Source organism: Schistocerca gregaria, chromosome 1 (assembly GCF_023897955.1).
Source record: "Schistocerca gregaria isolate iqSchGreg1 chromosome 1, iqSchGreg1.2, whole genome shotgun sequence".
Classification (NCBI taxonomy): domain Eukaryota; kingdom Metazoa; phylum Arthropoda; class Insecta; order Orthoptera; family Acrididae; genus Schistocerca; species Schistocerca gregaria.
The window spans coordinates 700,491,239-700,512,804 of NC_064920.1; the positions used below are offsets into that span (position 1 = coordinate 700,491,239).

The window sequence follows — 21,566 nt, forward strand, 5'->3', positions numbered from 1 at the left end:
AGTTAGCTTCTTGATGGTGGTATATGAGAGTTCAGATGGATGTCTTTGGGTGCGTTTGACAGTTATCAGGCAGAGGTGGCATAGCAGCAAAGTGTTGATTCATTGGACTGGCGTGGAATGGATTAGCTGCCATCAGTAGTAATGAAAGTAGAAGCAGAATTGTCACCATTGGATACCAAAATGTAGCAGGTCAGAGGTAGCTGTGAGAAAACTGGAGCGAAACATGAGAAGCTCTTGCTTGTCAGGATGGGTTTGAGTCTACTTATGGGTGTGATAGGATCCATAGATGGTTTGGGAGTCAGGGAAGATGTGTGGGAAATCTGTTTATAATAGGTCTTTGTTAACTTATTCAGCTTAGGCAGTCTTCCAAGTGTACACTAATTTCTGGTGCAGCCCAGAGTTCCCACATAATATTTTGGCTTTGTAGCTGCAGGCAATGATGTACAGGCATTGCACTGATGTCTCTGGTATGTGAGGCATACTCACACAGCAGGATGGGGCCACACTGCAGTCACGGGGGGCCACCACATCTTCTCTACTACGGAAGGTAGCGTTGTTCCACCTGGTGTTGAAGTCTCGACCTATACTGAAGAGCAGGGATGGGCAGCTCACAAAGTTTTGGCTGCCCAAGGTGGTCAGACAGGTGGTGGTCATTAGTTTGCAACCCGGCAGCAGCAGAGTTATGGTGATGGATTTGACTGATGCAGACTAGGTGTCACAAAATGTCCAGCTGGTCAAACAATGATGAGCTGGTATGGCCATAGTTAAATACTGGTTCTCCTTGCTGATTCTTGCTGTGTACATTGATTAGTATGCCATGTCAAATCATCTGGAACATGTTGTAATTAGGTTTCAACATTCTTATGGTCTGTGTCATACATCAGAGGTAAGAGTACTCTGTCATCACAGAAGTGCTGTGAACCCCTGACCACGCAGTACCCTTACTAGTTGCGACCAACTTAATGGTGGCCTGATTTTATCATGGTGATCCTCTGCTGGTTCCAAGTCTCATTTATAACTTTTCCCCTTTATAGTAGAAACCAGAATTGTTGTGGTGGCAACTCTGGCATGCGTGTTGAACACAGTGTGCACTCTTTTGGTAACTTGGAGCAGCTTGTATAATGGCTGTCCTCTGGGAACAATTAAGGTTAGCTGAACACATGGTAGCAATTGTAGTTGCCAGATGTGTAGCAGCAAAGTGTCTGAAAGGAAACTAGCATAAGTTATTCTGTCAAAATGTCTCCTGAATTCAGCTGGTATTGTGCAAGCATTTGATCTATGGGTCTCATAATTGCAAACATGATGCAGGAGGACTGTGAAAGCCAGTGGGTGGAAAGTCTGTTGTTCTTGTGGGACTGGCATAGTGAAGGGACTGGGAGCACACTTACATTGGACTTAATGTCACTAGACACTGCTGTGTGGCAATGTGAAACATCATTCTATGAGTGCTTCACTGTAACTGATGGCACAACTGGTGTGAATGTCACTATGATGTTTTGAATTGGATCATCATGTGGTGCAGAATCCAGTGGCTGAAATATAGTAGATTTATTTATTTATCTAGTCCTTATAATTTTACATGTATAGAGTATATACAAGGATACTGGACATGGTTAAGTCTTTACAACATAAAATACAGTTTGTATTGCATTCCTAGGTACTAGATATGTAAGCAATTTAACAAAGAATCATATATACAATAAACATTAGATAGGTAATATGGTTAGCAGATTATTGTAAATTTTTACACCAATATGTAGAGTGCCTTGTTGGTATAACAGTGTTCTCACCTGATTCATATGAATATCAGATTTTTGCCTTGTATTGTATGCATGTACATCTTCATTTTTAATAAGATAACTGGGTGTTTATAAATATATTGTTTTATGAAAACTAATGTTTCAAAATAAAAATGCAAAGAAGAGGAAGAATTGACACTTTTTTTGAATATGGGTCTGCATGATTTCCTATACTTTACCCCTTAAATAATTCTTAATATTCTCTTTTGTATGCTGAAAAGTTTAATATGTGTTGTTGCATTGCCTCAGGAGATTATGCCACATTTAATTACAGAATGCACATAGGAGTATTATACATTTAACAGGTTGTATTTGCTGCAACAGCTTTTTAAGATCTTCATCATGTAGCAGGTTTTTCTTAGTTTTCTTTGCAGTTATTCAATGTGTACCTCCCATTTGGTGTTGTTCTGGAGCCAGAGTCCCAGCAATTTTGTGCTGTCAGCACTTTCCAATTACTCTGTCTCTTAGTTGTATTTGTATATTCGAGTGGTGCCTTTCTTTTAGATTGTAGAAGTTCAGTGCTGCTGTGTTTTCTTTGTTTATAATTACCTCGTTATAGCTGAACCACCATTCATTGTTAGGATAGCAGAGTCTTTTAGTTTTACTTCTGTTTTTCCACTAATAAGGAAGCTTGTATCATCTGGAGGTTGGAGGATAGTTTGGCAGTACTTGTAGTACATAACATAATTGACATAGAGGAGAAAGAGAATGGATCCTAATACTGATCCTTGAGGGGCTCTGTACTTCACATTTTCATATCCTGAACAGTAGTAGCTGATTTTGTTGTGGTCAGTATACTGCACTCCAACCACCTGGTATGCCCTAAGCCACTCATTGGATATACCTCTAATTCCTCATTAATCAAGCTTGTGCAGTAGGGCAATATGGTTAACAATGTCAAAAGCTTTGGATAAATCAAGACATATGACTGACACAAAGTCACTCTCATCCAGTTTAGGATAGATTTCATTAAGAAATTCAAATACTGCACTAGCAGTAGAAGAGCCTTTCCTGAAACCATGTTGTGAGGGAGAGAGAATTTTATGTTTATTCCAGAAATCAGACTATCTCTTATTAAAAAAAATAAAAAAAAATTCTAAAATTTTTGAAAATACAGGCAGTAGTACTATTGGCCTATAATTTGAAATGTCTTCTAGATCTTTTGAGCAATGGTTTCAGTTTTGCAATTTTTAAGCATTCCAGTGAGTTGTTGCACAAGTATGTCAAGGTTTCAGCTAAGACAGCATTTTTTAATAATCACATCTGGTATTCCATCAGTTCTATATGGGTACCCTGTTACCAAGGTTTTTATAACTAATAAAATTTCTTCTGTACTTGTGGGCGAAAGGAACAATAATATAGACACATTTCTTATGCTGTTGATGATGGAGGTGATATTTTGTTGTGTTCTTCCAGTCCACTCACTAACTATTCATTTATGTTTGGAAAATACCTCTTGAATGTCTCTGCAATTTTTATTGGTCAAGAAATCATTTGTCCTTCATAACACAAAGTTATATTCTTATATTGTTTTGTTTCACTTGCTGTTTGATTTTTGATAACTTCCCATATAGCTTTGGGTTTGTTTTTTTCAATTTTCAATGTATTTGTTATTTGCCATTTTTTTTAGCTTTCCTTATGACATTTTTGAAGATACTCTTGCAATATTTCAGGTATAAATGAAATTCATGAGGCATGTTCTGCATCTTTGCTATATTGTGTAATCTTCTCTTCTCTGCACAAGAGATTCTAATACCTGTTGTAATCCAATTGTTTTTTTCAAGTTAAGTTGGCATTTTGGTTTTTTTTAATGGAAATGCAACTTCAAAGTAGATTTCCATGGATTTTTCAAACTTTTTGTTGGTATTTTCACAAGCATACACTTCATACCAGGTTTCTTCATTTAATCTCTGTATGGGCATTGGAGAAGCTCAAGCTTGTGTTTAATGGCCTGAATGATGTCAGCGATGGCGTGCAGTAGGTTACTCACAGCCGTCATGAATATAATGTATCTCTGTGAATCATGGCAGATAACCTACCTACAAGAACACAATTTCTTCTTCCTGGTCACCAGTTATGTAGGAACACTGCTGTCTATGTATAAAACTCATACAGGAATAATCATTATGATAGTGTTCATTTTATTAGCCAATATCACCATGTAATAGTAGTAGTAGTAGTAGTAGTAGTTTATTCATCCAGAGACAATGTACATTGCATGGATTTAATCAAAAATACATGCAAAAATATATGCATGCTTAACAGAACAGGAAGCTCTAAGAACATGAGAAGTTAAATAAAAACTACATGACACTCATCAATTACTCCCACAAGTACATTATAGGAGGGTGTGGGTGATAATGGTGCAGAATGGTGAATGTAACTTAGGACAAGATTGCAAACAGGGATGGAATTTACTGTTTTAATAAGTAAGTATTTTACATAATGGTCCAATATTAACCCAATGAAGAATGTAAAACTTATACTTCTTTTCTTACTCTTTTCTTTTTCTACTAAAGAAGTATGATGAGCACACAAAAGACATTGCAGCTATTATTTACTACTTGGAAGTTCATTCTGGGAAACTATTCAGTTGCTGATTATAATGGAGACCTACATCAAACCAGTCTTTGGGCTGAGAATGACAGTTGCAGCAACAATGACAGTGTTCAGTTACTAGATGTGTATTACTTATGTTCATTTGTAAAACTTTCTTTTGAATGGTATGAGGTTAAACAATCCTAAACTAGAAAAGGGAATTGAGAAATATGTGGATATCATATTCAGTAAATGGCAAGGAAAGAAATATTCATAAGCAAATTGCTTTCTATGCAAAAATTCACATCCAAGTAAAGCTCACATGTCACTAGAATGCACTACATTGAATTAAAGCAGTCTGATGTTATATTGGCTAGAAGAATCAGATTTTCCTTCCACTTAAATAAAATTTCATCTTTCTTCATCACATTCAAAAAATTTGCATCTATTTTTCCTTAATTTTAGGTAGTTGTAAGACATTATTTTTCTTTGCAAATATCATGAATATAGTTATTAATATTCACAATGAAAGTCAAGAAATTTTTTTTCTGATCATTAACTATTTTAAAGTGTTTGATAACACTTTTTAAGATTTATTTTAGAACCCTCATCCAGGTTTAAAATGTTGCTATACACTGTTTCAATTGTAAATGTTAGTGAGTGTACGAGATATTGCATATTAATCACTTACGAATAAAGTTAAGAGATTCATCTTAAAAAATGACATTTTTTTCCTTCTTCTCTCTAGATGGGCTTTAATGCTGAACACAGTGGGTGAGTAAAACTATACACATAATCTTTTGTCTATATCTTTAGTGTCAGGTATTTGGAATTGCTTGTGGCTTGCATTCATGATTTGGAATTGGAAGAATGGCTAACTGAAACCAAATTTGATTACTTCAACACTATATTTTATATAAGGCAGTAATAGGTGACAATGTAAGGAAAAGGATAGATTCCTACCCACTAAAAGATAACAGACTGAGTTGCAGTCAGGCACAACAAAAAGGCTTTTACATATTTAGCTTTCGGCCAAAGCCTTATTCAGTAAGGAAAACACACACACGTTCACTCACATACGCAAGCACACTTCACGCACCTCTCTCTCTCTCTCTCTCTCTCTCTCTCTCTCTCTCTCTCTCTCTCTCTCTCTCTCTCTCTCTGTCACACACACACACACACACACACACACACACACACACACACACACACACACACACACATACATGACCACTATTTCCGGCAGCTTGGACCAGAATTATGGGACTTTGTTCACTTTTAATGATTTCAGATGCTTTTCAACATCACTGACACTGATAACCCTCATCTTTTCAGTGGTATGAGAATTAAATTGGGGCAAAACTGCTGGGTTATCTTTGTAAAGGAACATTTGTGAACAAAGTTGAGCATTTATGCTTTTGCTTTGCTGCCCTCAATTTCAGCTCCTGCCTCATCTATGAATGACTGGTCACTAACTTTGGTTTTACTAACAGCCTTTACATATGATCATAATTTCTTTGGGTTTTGTGAAAAATCTTTCAACAATATTCTGCTGTGATAGTCACTGAAAGCTTAACAAATTACTTTTCTGACAGCCAAATGTGTTTCATTCAATATCTCTCTACCTATAGCTCTCTAGTTTGTTTTTCATCTGTTGTGCAGTAGTCTTTGTTTATTTAGGAGTTTCTTTAAACTGTTTCTGAAATCTTGTTATCTATTTGAGAATTTTTTTTGAAATCTTATTATCAGTTTGGCGAAGGTCTTCAGACATTTGACTTCTTAGTCTATGTTCTGTTTCTGACGTCAATTTTCTCATTTCTTTGAACTTTTGCTCTAGCATGCTATCCCTCTGTTACAAAAAAGCTGTCCACACCTTGACTTAGTCCTGAACAATAAATCAAAAAATAAATGTATCATATAAGTGTGTGGTGCTTACTTTTTCACATGTAAATAGACTCTCACAATCCTGTCTTTAAAATAGGTCATCCTGTTCTCAGTGTTGTCAACATTTTTGAAAACATCCTTTATGATTTGATCAACTCATATATTCCTAAATTAATTTACAAAAAATAGTAAAAGCCATTATTTTCTCCAAAAATGTATTGTGGTCATGGCACCAGTTGTGACCTTCCGTTGAAGTCTTGGTGGTAGAATTTAGATATGCTATCACACCTGATGTGAGTTCGGTACTACAGACTCCTTTTTCACCCAAGAAAATGAGGTTGTGTTAGATGCTTAGCTTGGGTGTTGATGATGTTGAAGTTGTAACTGTGTAGGTTTTTTCTTATTTTATTTTATTTCTTTATTGGGTTTTGGTATGTGCCCATACCGCCATCTCAATAGTGAAATGTCAGTTGTGATGATATGAACATGAGGACAACACAACACCCAGTTCCTGAGTGGAGAAAATCTCTGACTTGGCCAGGAATCAAACACAGGCTTCCTCGGTTAGCAGTCCACTGCACTGACTACTTGGCTACTGAGGTGGATGAAACTGCATAGTTAGTATCTCCAGATTTATAGTCACAGCTTTACAGAAATGTGCGTAATGGATTTTGTGATCTTAATTGCACCTCATTAAGAAAAGTGTGCTAGTTTCACTAGACTTCAAGGTTTATTTGTTGCTGTGACTGCTTGCCCTTTCATGTATAAAATACATTAAATTTTCAACATGGGTGTTAACACTATATGCCATTTTAACATATATAGAAATTACAAATCACATCTTTCTCATAAGCAACCTGATGAGGGACTCCTTTCTCCATTTTTAGATTACAAACATGGCACATCTCTTCAAAGCCAACACAATATTTACATACTGAGTGATTCAGAAGGAATGTCACATAATTTTTGAGGTGATTCTGCATGTAAAAATAAACTGAGAAAGTCCTATGAACATGTGTCACATCTTTCATCATTATGGAACTGGAGCAGTTTGAAGACTACACACATCCATGAATGAATATGAAGAAAAATATGAATTTTACTTACCAAAATTCTGTGCAGGCAGTGTGATAGATAAAATACTGGTGGGATAGATGACTGATCCACCCTATGTCTGGGTGTTCTCCAACAGATGGCAGCACTGCAACGTTGCAGGAGTCAATAGCAGGAAGTGTACCTATTGTGCAATCATGGGGTGGATGAATGAACAGTTGTGACACCTTGTGCATGTCATGCTTGAGTGTTGTTTAATTGAGCAAGACCAATGTGTAATGGCAGTGCCCATGTGGCTGTGACAGAATACCAGAGACATATCCACTATGAGAATCTGAAACAGTACCCAATGTTTATGTACAATCAGAACCAAGGCCATCCAATCAGATGAGGAAAGAAAGACATTATTGCAATGGTACAACGGGAATCCCACCACCATGGCACATTAGTCATCACCTCAGTATTCCACACATGCAGGTGTGGCTTATATTACATTCCAATGGTTTGTATCCATTCCGTGTGCAGCCTGTGAAACATCTACATCCAGGTGAGAGGCTACATTCACACATGATGGTATCACAAACACCCGAAATTCTCATGCATGTGTGATGGAGAATCCATAAGACACTAGGGAAACAAAATACCAAGTTAGGTTCTTGGTGAACATCTGGTATGGTATGATTGATGACCTTGTGACAGGGCCCATGTTGCTGCCACATCACATGAAAACCACAGCATACACACATTTTCTGATACAAGACCTACCTGCACTTTAGAAAGTCATGACATTAGAGCAACATCAGCAAATGCACCTGCAACATGATGGGTCACCAATTCACTGGACCAGAGAAGTATCCCTGTATCTGAATAAAACAATTCGTCAATGTGGATTGGCTGTGGTGGACCCATTAACTGGCATGCCAGACCACCTGACCTAATCCTACCAGACTTCTGTTTATGGGGGCTGGTTAAAGGGATAGTTGTACAAACAAAGGTGTACACATGAAGAACTTGTCATAAATGCTGTTGCCTACACTAAACCCCACCAAGATGATGTTCAGTGAGGAACAGAACACACCCTCCAATCCATTGACAAGTGCACTGAGATGGGTGGGGGACTTTTTGACCGTCTTGTGGGATGGATCAGTCACCTGTCCCACCGTTATTCTGTTCATCACAGTGCCTACACATCATTTTGGTAAGTAATAGTCACACTTGTCCTCATAATGATTCATGGATGTTTACAGTCTTCAACCTGCTCCTGTTCCATAATAATAAAAAATCGGACATGTGTTCATAGGACTTTTTTGGTTTGTTTCCAACATGTCAAATCACCTCAAAAATTATGTCCTCCTGAATCACCCTGTATGTACATTTATATGCAGGTCACTGATAACTACTCAAATTTAGGTTAAATATTAAATAGATGTTGGTAATTGTAATATAATATCTCCATTTCTTCACAGTGGTCACAATCTGTATAAATACAAATTAGCATTTCCATTTTCAGCAATGCCAGGATAGGTTGTGTTGTTGGTGGTTCTTATGGATATACATAGAAACAAAATTACAGTTTAATGTTGTCTGTTTTCTGAACATGACTTTTTAAGTCTTAAATATTGCTTTGGTGTACAAAAATGGAATCATGACATTAGTAACAGTATTTGTGTAAATTAAGCATGTTTTCAGAATTCCAATTTGAGAAGGAATTTATGTAGTTAATTCCTGAATTTTAGGCTAACTCAACAGTTTTGACATTATCTAAACTGTATTTTGTTTACTCTGTCCTCTGCACTTTTCACTATGATATAAGTTATTGAAAGGTAATAACTTCCTCGGAGGAACTACTAAGGAGGGATGTCATCACCAAAAGAAACAAAACTGGCATTATATGGGTCAGAGTATGGAATGTTAGTAGAGCCCTTAATTGGGCAGGTAGGTTAGAAAAGTTAAAAAGGGAAGGGATAACTTGAAGTTATATATAGTTGGAATTAGTTAAGTTCAGTAGCTGGAGGAACAGGACTTATTGTTAGGTGAATACAAGGTTACAAATCATATAGGAGTAGTGCAGGAGTAGGTTTAATAATGAATAAGAAAATAGGCATATGCCTAAGCTACCATGAACAACACAGTGAATGCATTGCTGTAGGCAATATAGACACCAAGCCCACATGCACCACAGTAGTACAAGTTTATATGCCAACTATGTCCACAGATGATGAGGAGGCTGAAGAAATATATGATAAGATAAATGAAATTATTCAGTTAGTTAAGGAAGACCAAATTTATTTATGATGGGGAATGTAGGTTAAAAGGAGAAGGAAGAGAAGAAAAACTAGTTGATGAATATAGACTAGTGGTAAGGAATGGAAGAGGAAGCCACCTGGTACAATTTTGAACAGAGCATAATTTAATCACTGCTAACACTTGATTTATGAATTGCAAAAGAAGGTTGTATATGTAGAAGAGACCTGGAGAGTTTAGATTTATTATATATTGGTAAGACAGAAATTTTGGAACAAGATTTTAAACTGTAAGACATTTCCAAGGTCAGATATGGACTCTGACTGCAATTTATTGTTTATGAACTATAGATTAAAACTAAAGAAATTGCAGAAAGGTAGGAAATTAGTTGGATGGGATCTGGACAAGTTGAAAGATCCAGAGGTTGTTGAGTTTCAGAGGGAGAATTAGGCAGTGATTGTCTAGAACAGGGGAAAGGAATACTAAAGAAGATGAATGGGTGGATTTGATAAATGAAATAGTGAAGGCAACAGTAGGTACAAAGACAAGGCCTAGTAGACATCCTTGAATATCACAGAAGATATTGAATTTAGCTGCTGAAAGGATAATATGTTAAAATTTAACAGATGAAGCAGTCAAAAGAGAATACAAATGTCAAATGAGACTCACAGGAAGTGAAAAATAGCTAAGCAGGAATGGCTAGATGACAAATCTAAGGATTTATAAGCATATTTCACTAGTGGAAAGATAGATACTGCCTAGAGAAAAATTAAAGAGGCCTTCAGTTGTATGAATATATAGAGCTCAGCTTGAAAACCAGTACTTAGCAAAGATAGAAAAGTAGAAAGTTGGAAGGGATATTTATAAGGTAGATGAACTTGAAGGCAAGAGGGAAGAGGATATAGATGAAGATGAGTGGGAGATATGATACTGTGAGAAGAATTTCACAGAGCAGTGAAACACGTAAGTCAAACCAAGGCCCCTGGAGTTGATGTTGTTCCCTCAGGGCTACTGGTATCTGTGGGAGAAACAGCCACAAAAAAAGTACTTCACCTGCTGTGCAAGATGTATGAGACAGACAAAATACTCTCAGCTTCCAGAATAATGTAATAATTTCAATTCCAAAGAAAGCAGATGCTGACAGATGCAAATATTACCAAAATATCAGTTTAATAAGTCATCATTGCAAAATATTGACATTAATTATTTACTGAATGGAAAAAACTGGTAGAAATTGACCGCAGAGAAAATCATTTTGCTATCTGGAGATATGTAGACAACTATGAGGCAATACTGACCCAATGACTTCTATTAGAAGACAGATTAAAGAAAGGCAAACCCACATTTATAGCATTTGTACACTTTGTGAAAACTTTTGACAATGTCAACTGCAATTCACTATTTGAAATTCTGAAGGTAGCAGTGGTAAAATAAAGGGAGTGAAAGATTATATACAATTTGTACAGAAACCATACAGCAGTTATAAGAGTTGAGGGGCATGAAAGAGAAGCAGTGGTTCAGAAGGGAGTGAGACAGGGTTTTAACCTATGCCCGATATTATTCAGTCTGTACATTGAGCATGCTGTAAAAGGAAAGTTTGGAGCAGGAATTAAAGTTTATGGAGAAGAAATAAAAACTTTGTGGTTTGTTGGTGACACTGTAATTCTATCAGAGTCAGAGGACTTGGAAGAGCAGTTGAATGAAATGGACGGCTGCTTGAAAGGAGAGTATGAAATTAACAACAACAAAAGTAAAACAAAGATAATGGAGTGTAGTCAAATTAAATCAGGTGATACTAATGGAAATAGATTAGCAAACAAGACACTGAAAGTAGTATATGAGTTTTGTTGTTTGGGAAGCAAAAGAACTGATGATGCCCAAACTAGAGAGAATATAAAATGCAGACAGGCAATGGTAACAGAAGCATTCGTGAAGAAGAGAAATTTGTTAACATTGGGTATAGATTTAAGTGCTAGGAAGTCTTTTCTGAAGGTATTTGTCTGGAGTGGAAACCTGTATGCACATGAAACAGTCTAGGCAAGAAGAGAGTAGAGAGTTTTGAAATGTGGTGCTATTGAATAATGCTGAAGATTAGATGGATAGGCCACATAACTAATGAGGAGGAACTGAGTAGAATTGGGGAGGCAAGAAATCTCCAGCATTACTTGACTAAAAGAAGGGATCAATAGATAGGACACATTGTGAGATGTCAAGAGATCACCACTTCAGTACTGCAGGAAAGTGTGGTGGGTAAAAATTATAGAGGGAGACCAAGAAAGAAGGATGTAGACTCCTGTAGTTATTCAGATATGAAAAGGCTCACACAGGATACAGTAGCATGGAGAGCTGCATCAGACCAATCATGAGACTAAAGACCACAACAACAATATGTTTTTAAATATATGCAAGTTTTGGAGCTAAGTGTTTCATCAGATTATGTATGGCCCAGTGTTCCTTAATAATTGGGTTGACTTTTTAGTTTTTAATCTACATGTACATCTATATTTACATTTACACTCTCCAAAGTACTGTGAAGTGCATGGCAGTAAAAAGATGTGTCATTGTTGAAGATAATAACATATTAGTCACAATTAAATTGATTCCAAAGTTATTGTGTATTGATTTGTGGATGGTCCAAAAAAAAAAGGTTGTAATTGCTGTTCATTAGAAACTTTTCCCTCCTTTATTGATTGCAGGAATATAAATTGAACATTATTAAATTCTGTAATATTGATATCAAAGATCTATATGTTTATCTAACTATGGGTTTATTTCCCAATATTGAGAGTAGAAATTATTTTAGTGCCTTATCATGGCAACATGGTATTGTAGTATGCAATACACAGAAAAACAATATTGTAGTCTCTGATACACAGTAAAGTAGTATTCTGGTATCTGAAACAGCCTAAAACAGTATTGTAGTATCCACTACATGATTAATTTGTATCACTAGGCAGGGAGTTTTTATAAAGTCTGATTTTAAGGTTTCAAATGGTGCCTGGAAGGCAGCTGTCCAAAGCAATCTGAGATGCCTGTGGTATGAATTTTGGAGTAGTAATTTATTTTCCCTAAGAATACTTACAGTTCCTTTAGATTTGTTGGTGTGCATAAGTGAGTAATGCCTTCACATCTTTTTGTGACAGTTCTAAGCTCCTACTGCTAAGAAAGGGGCTTAAGTATTCCACATGAGGTTGGGAGAATCATTGTTTACCCAAATTTCACTCTATAGCATTCTGCTGGAGCTTGAGGAGAAGCAGATGCAGGTTGTGTACATATTTAGTTTCTGTTTGGCATGTGACAGTTGTATCACCCAAGGGATTGCCACAACTGGAGTTGCTGAAGATAAGTTGTTTGAGGTAATGCTGGAAAATCGCTAGGCAGCTAGCAGTACTGAAATGCAACTGATAGTAGCAACACACACCAAATGTCATGTTAACTACCACATATGAATGGGCTATTTGCCAAGTGGAAATGGGAAATATGCTTCACCAAGATTGAGTTTGGAGAAGAAATGGCCACTTCTGAGTTAGGTCAGAAGGGCTTTTGGGCCAGGAATTCTGTATTAATAAACTACAGGTTGATCATTCATAAGGATTTGTAGTAGCAGCAGAGGTGATGTTTCTGTTAGGTTTCTTTATTATGACTGGAGGCATAGACCCTTGACTGAATCTCACCAGCATCAGAATGTGTAGACACTTGAGATGATCATGTTCTTGTCTGAGGGGATTGTGGAAAGTGACTGATTAGGGCAAGCATAGTAGCTGTTAGGCGAGTCACAGATCTCAGCTTGATATGTGCTGTACACTTTTTGGCACAACCAAGTCTGACATCAAGGGGAGAATAATACTCATCACTCAGTCCACAACTCATGGTTTAGTGGTTAGCATTGCTGCCTCTAGATGACGGGGTTCCCAATTTGATATCCCAGCTGGGTAGAAGATTGTCTTCACTCAAGGGCTGGGTATTTGTGTTGTTCTAATAATTTCATCTCATCTCTTCATCACAGTCCTGAAAGTCACCAAAGTGTCATCAAATAGAAAGACTTGCACCAAGTGGCCAAACAACCCCAGATGAGTTTGTTGTCCAAGAATGCCATATGATCATTTAGTTTTATTTATCACACAGTGCCTCTAAACTGTCCAAGGTAAAGAACTGTGAAAAATTATGTACTTTGTCAACGATCTGAAAGCTAAAGCCTTGAATGGCATCCAAGCCAAAAAAAAAGTTCTGCACTTGGACAGAAGTGAAAACTAAGAAGGAGAGATGGCATGAGAGCTTTTTGTACATTATGTCCAATTCACTGACATCCAGGAGCAGAATATTTTTCACACTGTAAGAACAGGACCACTGCACAAAAATATTGATTGGAGGTGCACCTAGTTTTTTGTGTGTAGGCTTAGTGATTGAAGAGACAGTGGCACTCATATTGAGCTGATATTGAATAGGAGTTCTGTTAATGGGAAGCCGAAGGATTTATGGTCAGGTCTTTCTGTGATCATCTTGAAGGGATTAAACAACTTGTTGACATGTTTACAAGAGTTTGCTGATCATTGTAGTGGAAAGTGGGGCTGTGTGGGCCTCCAAGGTATGCTACAACAAACATCAGCTGTATTCAGAATGAGATTTTCACTCTGCAGCAGAGTGTGCGCTGATATGAAACTTCCTGGCAGATTAAAACTGTGTGCCAAACTGAGACTCAAGCTGAGGACCTTTGCCTTTTGCGGGCAAGTACTCTACCCTCTGAGCTACCCAAGCATGTCTCATGCCCCATCCTCATAGCTTTACTTCTGCCAGCACCTCGTCTCCTATGTTCCAAACTTCACAGGAGCTCTCCTGGAGAGTTGCCTGGGACTGCAGTCATGTATGCAAGTTGTGTTTGCACGTGTGTGTGTGTGTGTGTGTGTTTTGTCTATTTTTGACTATGGCTTTATTGGCTGAAAGCTTTATGTGTGACAGTCTTTTTATTGTGCCTATCTGCAACTCAACATCTCCTCTATAGAGTGAGTATCAGCTTTCCTTTTCATAATATTCTTACATTCCATCCTAGATTTTCCAATGTTGATATTAGAGTTTAAAATTGTTGGTAAAGATGCAGCTTTCAATTTTAAGAATTTCTTGTAACAATACCCATGTATCACTAGAATATTTAATGATAAACCTATTCCGACTGTAAGGGTCTCCCCGGATGCAAGACCAATGTCTTAACGACTGTTTCACCTTCCTTGGGTGTAGACACTATTCTATAAATTGTTTGAGCTTTTATTCATTTGCATCATTTCTTCCTGGATATTTCAATTCTCACAAATGTTAATTTATTTTAGACTATATGGTCTACCTATATGTGACATCCTTCCAGTATGCATCAGATGAAAATATGTCATGCAACTGAGGGCCAGGAGGGAAGGGAATTCTCTGTCTGATCAGCTAATTTAAATCATGTAACTCTGCTTAAACCATACAGCTATACATTTGCATGACACTTCTCTTTTCTCATGTATTGTGTTAATATACACATACACTATGTGATCAAAAGTACCCAGACACCCCCAAAAACATACATTGTTCTTATTAGGTGTATTGTGCTGCCACCTACTACCAGGTGCTCCATATCAGCAAACTCAGTAGTCATTAGACATTGTGAGAGAGCAGAATGGGGTGCTCTGTGGAACTCATGCACTTTGAACATGATCAGGTGACTGTCACTTGTGTCATATGTCTGTAAGCGAGATTTCCACACTCCTAAACATCCCTATGTCCACTGTTTCTGATGTGATAGTGGAGTGGAAACATGAGGGGACACACATAGCACAAAAGCATACAGGCCGACCTGATCTGTTGACTGGCAGAGACTGCTGACAGTTGAAGAGGGTTGTAATGTTTAATAGGCAGACATCTATCCAGACCATCACATAAGAATTCCAAACTGCATCAGGATCCACCAAGTACTATGACAGTTAGGCAGGAGGTGAGAAAACTTGGATTTAATGGTCAAGTGGGTACTCATGACCCACACATCATGCTAGTCAGTGCCAAACAGTGCCTCACTTGTGTAAGGAGTGTAAACATTGGATGATTGAACAGTGGAAAAACATTGTGTGGAATGATGAATCACAGTACATAATGTGGTGATCCAATGACAGGGTGTGGGTATGGCGAATGCCCGGTGAACATAATCTGCCAGCATGTGTAGTGCCAACAGTAAAATTTGAAGGCGGTGGTGTTACGGTGTGGTCACATTTTTCGCGGAGGGAGCGTGCACCACTTGTTGTTTTGCTTGGCAGTATCACAGCATAGGCCTACACTGATGTTTTAAGCACCTTCTTGCTTCCTGCTGTTGAAGAGCAATGCACAGGTGGCCTGTGGCGGAGTGGTTACACAACAATAACATCCCTATAATGGACTGGCCTGCTTAGAGTCCTGACATGAATAATAAAGAACACCTTCAGGATGTTTTGGAATGTTGATTTCGTGTCAGGCATCACCAACCAAAATTGATACCTTTCCTCAGTGCAGCACTCCATGAACAATGGGCTGCCATTCCCCAAGAAACCTTCCAGCACCTGTTTGAACATATGCCTGTGAGAGTGGAAGCTCTCATCAAGGCTAAGGGTGGGCCAACACCATATTGACTTCTAGTATTACCAATGGAGGGCACCATGAACTTGTAAGTCATTTTCTGCCAGGTGTCTGGATACTTTTGATCACATAATGTATAGCACAGATCTCCTCAGTAGTGTGGCTCTAGCTTGAGCTCTCTCTGAGATGTCTAGAAGTGGAAACATGGTTGAGAGCTCTCTACTGGACGCACGTTGAAGGCCTATCTAAAGTGACAAAAGTAGACAGTGGCATTCAGTATACATGGCATTCCAGCTCTGTATTGAGAGTGGTCTCTGGATATTCATCAGCTTAGAAAGCAACAAAAGTGTATTTCTTACTTGGTGTAGAGTCGAAGGAATTGTTAGAGCCCTAATACATGAATATGGTCTATAATATGAGTTGTAATATTTAAAATAGTTATCTGAATGCTAAGTAAATGACTAAATGTTACTGTCACTAACCATCATTATTTAGAAGATTCAGAATATGTTTCAGATTGAAGAGTTTACTTTGTTGCTATCTCACATATCTTCTTCAAAATTTCCAGACTTTATTTTAACTGGGTGTGTTTAAATATGTGTTGTAATATTACGGTATATCGATAATTTTTACTTATGGACCATCTGACAGCAACTGAATAAAACACAATTTTAGTGCCATACGCGTTTCGCCTTTATTTTCTGCAAGGCATCATCAGTGGCCTGGAATATGTACATATGTTAGCTATTTAATTTACATTTTTGTCACTGTGCCTATAGGTTATAAACAGTTCTGGTGGTTGATATTTCCTATTAAGTAGTAATGTTTTGAACTGTACTTACAGGTTGCGTGGACAATTTCTTACATATTACGCTCTTGTTGCATTTCTGGTGTGGTTCTTCTTCTTATGAATGCCAATTTGCGGTTTTTTCCACATTCCACAGCACTATGCACTGAACGCTTGTTTTAATGCAATGTTTTGGTTTCTGTTGCCGACTGTCAAATGTTTTTGCCAAAGATCGAATGTTATTGCCAAACTTATGGGTGTAACTATTGAAGTATCTGTGGTCTGTTCGTGTATGCATATGTGTGTGTGTGTGTGTGTGTGTGTGTGTGTGTGTGTGTGTGTGTGTGTATTCAGTTGCTGTCAGACAGTCCATAAGTAAAAATTATCAATATACCATAATATTACACGCAACTGAGGAAGACAGGACTACAAAAGTTGAATATGTGTTGTAAGTTTGCTATTGTGCTCCATAGTTCTTGGGGTATTATGGATTATATTTATGTTCATCTTAATCTGAAGATTACTAGAATGAATATGGTATTTTCTTCAATATTTCAACAGGCCAAGAACACTTTATGTCTTTTACTACTACTTTCATTATGCAGTATGAAGGTATATTAAAATAGAAACAGATATTTCTGTATTTGCATATGTCTGTATTGATTTTTCTCTGCAGATTAACACATAATGAAAATTTATGCCCAGGTTCTTTATGATCTTTTCCAATGATGGTGGTTTGTACCTTCTCTTGTGACACTTTAAGGAATGATATTGCACAAGAATCTCATATTTCCTCTTTAATGAATTAGTTTGATAAAAAATCTTACAATACTTCTAGATAAAAAATTACACTCATTGTATTTGGTGTGTATTTATACTCATACTTACCTTATTTATTATTGGAAAGTAATGAAAGTTAGTTTCATTGTTGTTTCAGAGCTGATGGAGCTGTCTTGGCCCATACTTGGGAATATGTTTTACAAGATGAGTTGATACCAGATCACCAATGGTAAGAAATTTTTCAATGCAGGGTTTTTGGTTACAATATTTGTTAGTGAACCTATATGAAAATGGGAATAAATATCTTTCTATTTGTGAATTTCATGTATGTCTGAGGCTGCATTTCCCTCTGTTACCAAACTAATTATTCCTTGATGCTTCAGGGTGTGTCCTGTCACCCAATCCCTTCTTTTAACCATATTGTGTGCTTGCTATTCAAATAATCTTCAGCACTCTTCTGTAGCAATAACTTTCAAAAGCTTTGTCTCTGTACTGTTTGTCATTAATGTGTGACTCCCACAAAATGCTACATGCCATGTAAACACTTTTGAAAAATTCTTATTAAAACTTAAATTTATATTCGATGTTAAGACATTTTTTTCTTGAGAAAAACAGTCCTATTGCCAGTCTGTATTCTCTTTACTTCTACCATTGTCAGTTATTTTGCTATCCAAATAGCAAAACTAACTACTGTTTTTATTGTCTGAGTTCCTAAACTGATCCCTGTAACATTACTTGGCCTAATTTGCCCACACTCATTTTAATTTTATTTATGTTCATCTTATAACATAATCTCAAGACAATACCTATTCAGTTCAAGAGGCCTGTGAGATCTATGTCACTGGACTCTTTTGTGGTGGCTTATCTAAATAAAATCTTCTCAATTTTCAAGCTGCATCACTTTAACTAAATTACTCGAGGCTTCAACAGCTGTCTGAACTGTTTTCATCAGGAGCAAAAACCACTGACTGCCAGCGGATGGCATGGTGTTCCACTTATAAAGGCACAATTGCACCATCTGGAACCTTCCAGAGAGGATCAAAGTGATGTATGTACGAGGAGGCAAGTTGGGCAGCTCATAACAGTGCTGGCACACTGCAGGAACAAATGATGTCAGGTTGTGTGAAAGGTGAAGGCCACATTTAAAACTGATGTACCACCTCTCAACAAGCAATTGTCATGCAAAAAAAAAAAAAAAAAAAGCCATAAGTACCACCAATTAATGCTTCTGTAGTTAATAGTAAGGAATCCAGCATCATCTTCCATGTGCAATGAATATGACTCACACTAGTGGAGATATAGAATGAAAGGTTTGATAATCATGTCCCTACCAATTCCTCCTTGTTGATCTTCATCCAGCAGCGTTCTGCTTGGCTTATGAGTTGGGGGCATGGGAAAAGGGACAAGGTGGGTATGAGACATGCCAACAGAAATTGAGGTCATGAGGCTTGGGAGTATGAAAGATCATTATAAGGACAAATCCCATCTGCATAACTCAGAGAAACTGGTTTAGAGGGAGGGACGAGGGCGAAGATAATAATACTCCATACAGATAAAGGTTCAACCAATGTTGTGAAGAATTGCAGTGATTACCTGACAAGTGGTGCCTGGCGAGAGTCTGACTCTGCCATGTATAAACCCTACCACAGTTATCCCAAACCATGTCTGGAATAACCTCCAATCCCTACTCAGATTCCCAGGAACATGCTAGAACCTCTCCCCTGAATCCATCTCCTTTGTCTCTTTTTCCTAAAATCCATAAAGCTAACCATCATGAATGCACCATTGTAGATGATTACTGCACTATCAGAGAAAGAATTATGGGTTTACATCATCAACAACTCCAACCCACTGCCTGCAGCTTACATTGCTATATACAGGACACCATAATCCATTTACTTCATCCGCTCCACCTCCCCCCCCCCCCCCCCCCACCCCCCCCTCCCTCCCAAACCATCCGGATACTTGCTTGTCACTGATGACACAAGCTCCCAGTGCACTGATACCTCACATACTCATGGCCTTGCTGCCACTGAGCATTACCTCACCTAACACCTCTTGCCTCCAAACCACCAATTCATGCCTTGTACAAATGATTGACTACTTGCAACTGCTTCTGCAGCAATGGGAAGATTTACAAACAAAGCCATAAAAGGCTATGCTTACTACATTAGGAAACAAAAATATTTCAGTTCTATTTGACTGAAATTTAATCCATGTACAGAAGTTGGAAATAAATTAATTTTTTTTTCCCAAACAGTTTAATGCTCAGTAACTTGAGCGCAGTATATTTCATTTAAATCATTGTTACAGAGAACACCTCATTATTGCATGGCAACCTGATGTGCCTACAGATTTATGGACTGTCTAAAGAAAGCCTTTCTAGTCACCCAAGACCCAAAACTGCTCTGCTGATCCAGGTTAATTGATGATATCTTCACAATATGTCTCCAGGTCTGGGACACTTTATCCTAAACCTCCGTAACCTTAACACCTCCTCTTCTATTTGTTTCATCTGTCCCTTTCCAATTTAGCACACCATCTTCGTGAACATGAACCTAAATGCTCTGATGTATCTATGAAAACTTCTATCCCAATAAAGCCTACCAACCATGAACAGCATGGCCACTTAAATAGCTGCCATCCCACTCACACTAAAAAGTCTCTCCTGCATAGCCTAGCCATCTGTGAATGTACATCTGCACTGATGAGTAGCTCCTAACTCAGTACAATGAAGTCTTGCTAAAGGATTCACAGACAGTCTGTACCCTCCAAACATTGTCCATAAACAGATCACCATATCCACAAATGCCTCTAATTTTCCAATTATCCCTATGGATCAGCTATAAGTGAGCAGAATGTCCATTACCCAGTAACACTCTGGATAACTTAACTACATCCTCCATCAGGGCTTCTATTACCTTACCTCACACCCTGGGGTCATATCCCTGTGGAAGGCCTAGCTGCAGGACTGTCCTCTGCACTCTGAGCACATTCTATTCCAGTCCTGTTATGAGAAGGTCATACTCTGCCGAAGGCTGTTTCACCTGTGAAAGCAGTCATGCCATATACCAACTCTGTTGTAAGTTGTGTGTAGCCCTTTTTGTGGATATGCTACTTACCAGCTGTCCACCTGAATGAATATTTACTACCAAACTATGGTAAAAAGTAAAGACAATCACCCAGTGGCAGAACATGCTGCTGAGGTCAACTTCCGTGCCTTCCAAGTGCCTGCTTAGTAACAGAAGCCAGCTATACCCCCTCCCTACCCCTTTTACAACTTCATCTTTTCTGAATGATGTATATAGATAGGAATTATCCTTACAACATGTCCTTCTGTACTGCAATCCTCCTGGATTCCACCTCAGTTGTCCTCAGTTCCAAAACTACCTCCACCCCTGTCATGTCTTCCTCTTCACTCCATCGATCTACAACCACAGTGTTATTTTTGTAATTTCTCCCACTTCCCCTGTCCTGTATCCACCCACCTCTCCCAGCCCACTCCTCCACTTCATAATGTCACTTGCAACTTCTACTGGCTATGACAGGGTGAGCTCAGTAGTGCCACAGTCTAGTTTGTTTTCTACTTCTCCCTACCAGCAATCATCCTATCTCTCCTCTGTCCCTCTCCTTGTTCCTCTCATTAATCAATGTAACTGCTCATCTTCAGCAGGTTACAACACTGGTTACTCAGTTAGCTTCAGGAAAATATGTCCTTCACAAGCTTAGAAATGGTTTCAGTCTTGTTTATGTGCATGTTGGCCACCACATGTCTCAACTATATTGTGAATTGTTACTCTCACTCCTTCCATTGTTTTTGTCTTATACACACACACACACATATTAGCTGAAAGGCTAGGAGACTACTGTCTTTGTATGTATGTTGAATTTAATTCTGGATTTTT

General features: G+C 37.9%; 1 protein-coding gene across 1 annotated transcript in view; it reads left to right on the forward strand.

The window, feature by feature from the left end:
* The window catches only part of LOC126268959 (carnitine O-palmitoyltransferase 1, liver isoform-like), a 180,382-nt gene that overhangs the window by 142,838 nt on the left and 15,978 nt on the right, over positions 1-21,566 (forward strand). Inside the window, exons 11-12 of the mRNA XM_049973958.1 lie at positions 5,086-5,111; positions 17,819-17,890. Coding sequence (XP_049829915.1) covers positions 5,086-5,111; positions 17,819-17,890 — 98 coding nt within the window. The remainder of the gene's footprint in view (positions 1-5,085; positions 5,112-17,818; positions 17,891-21,566) is intronic.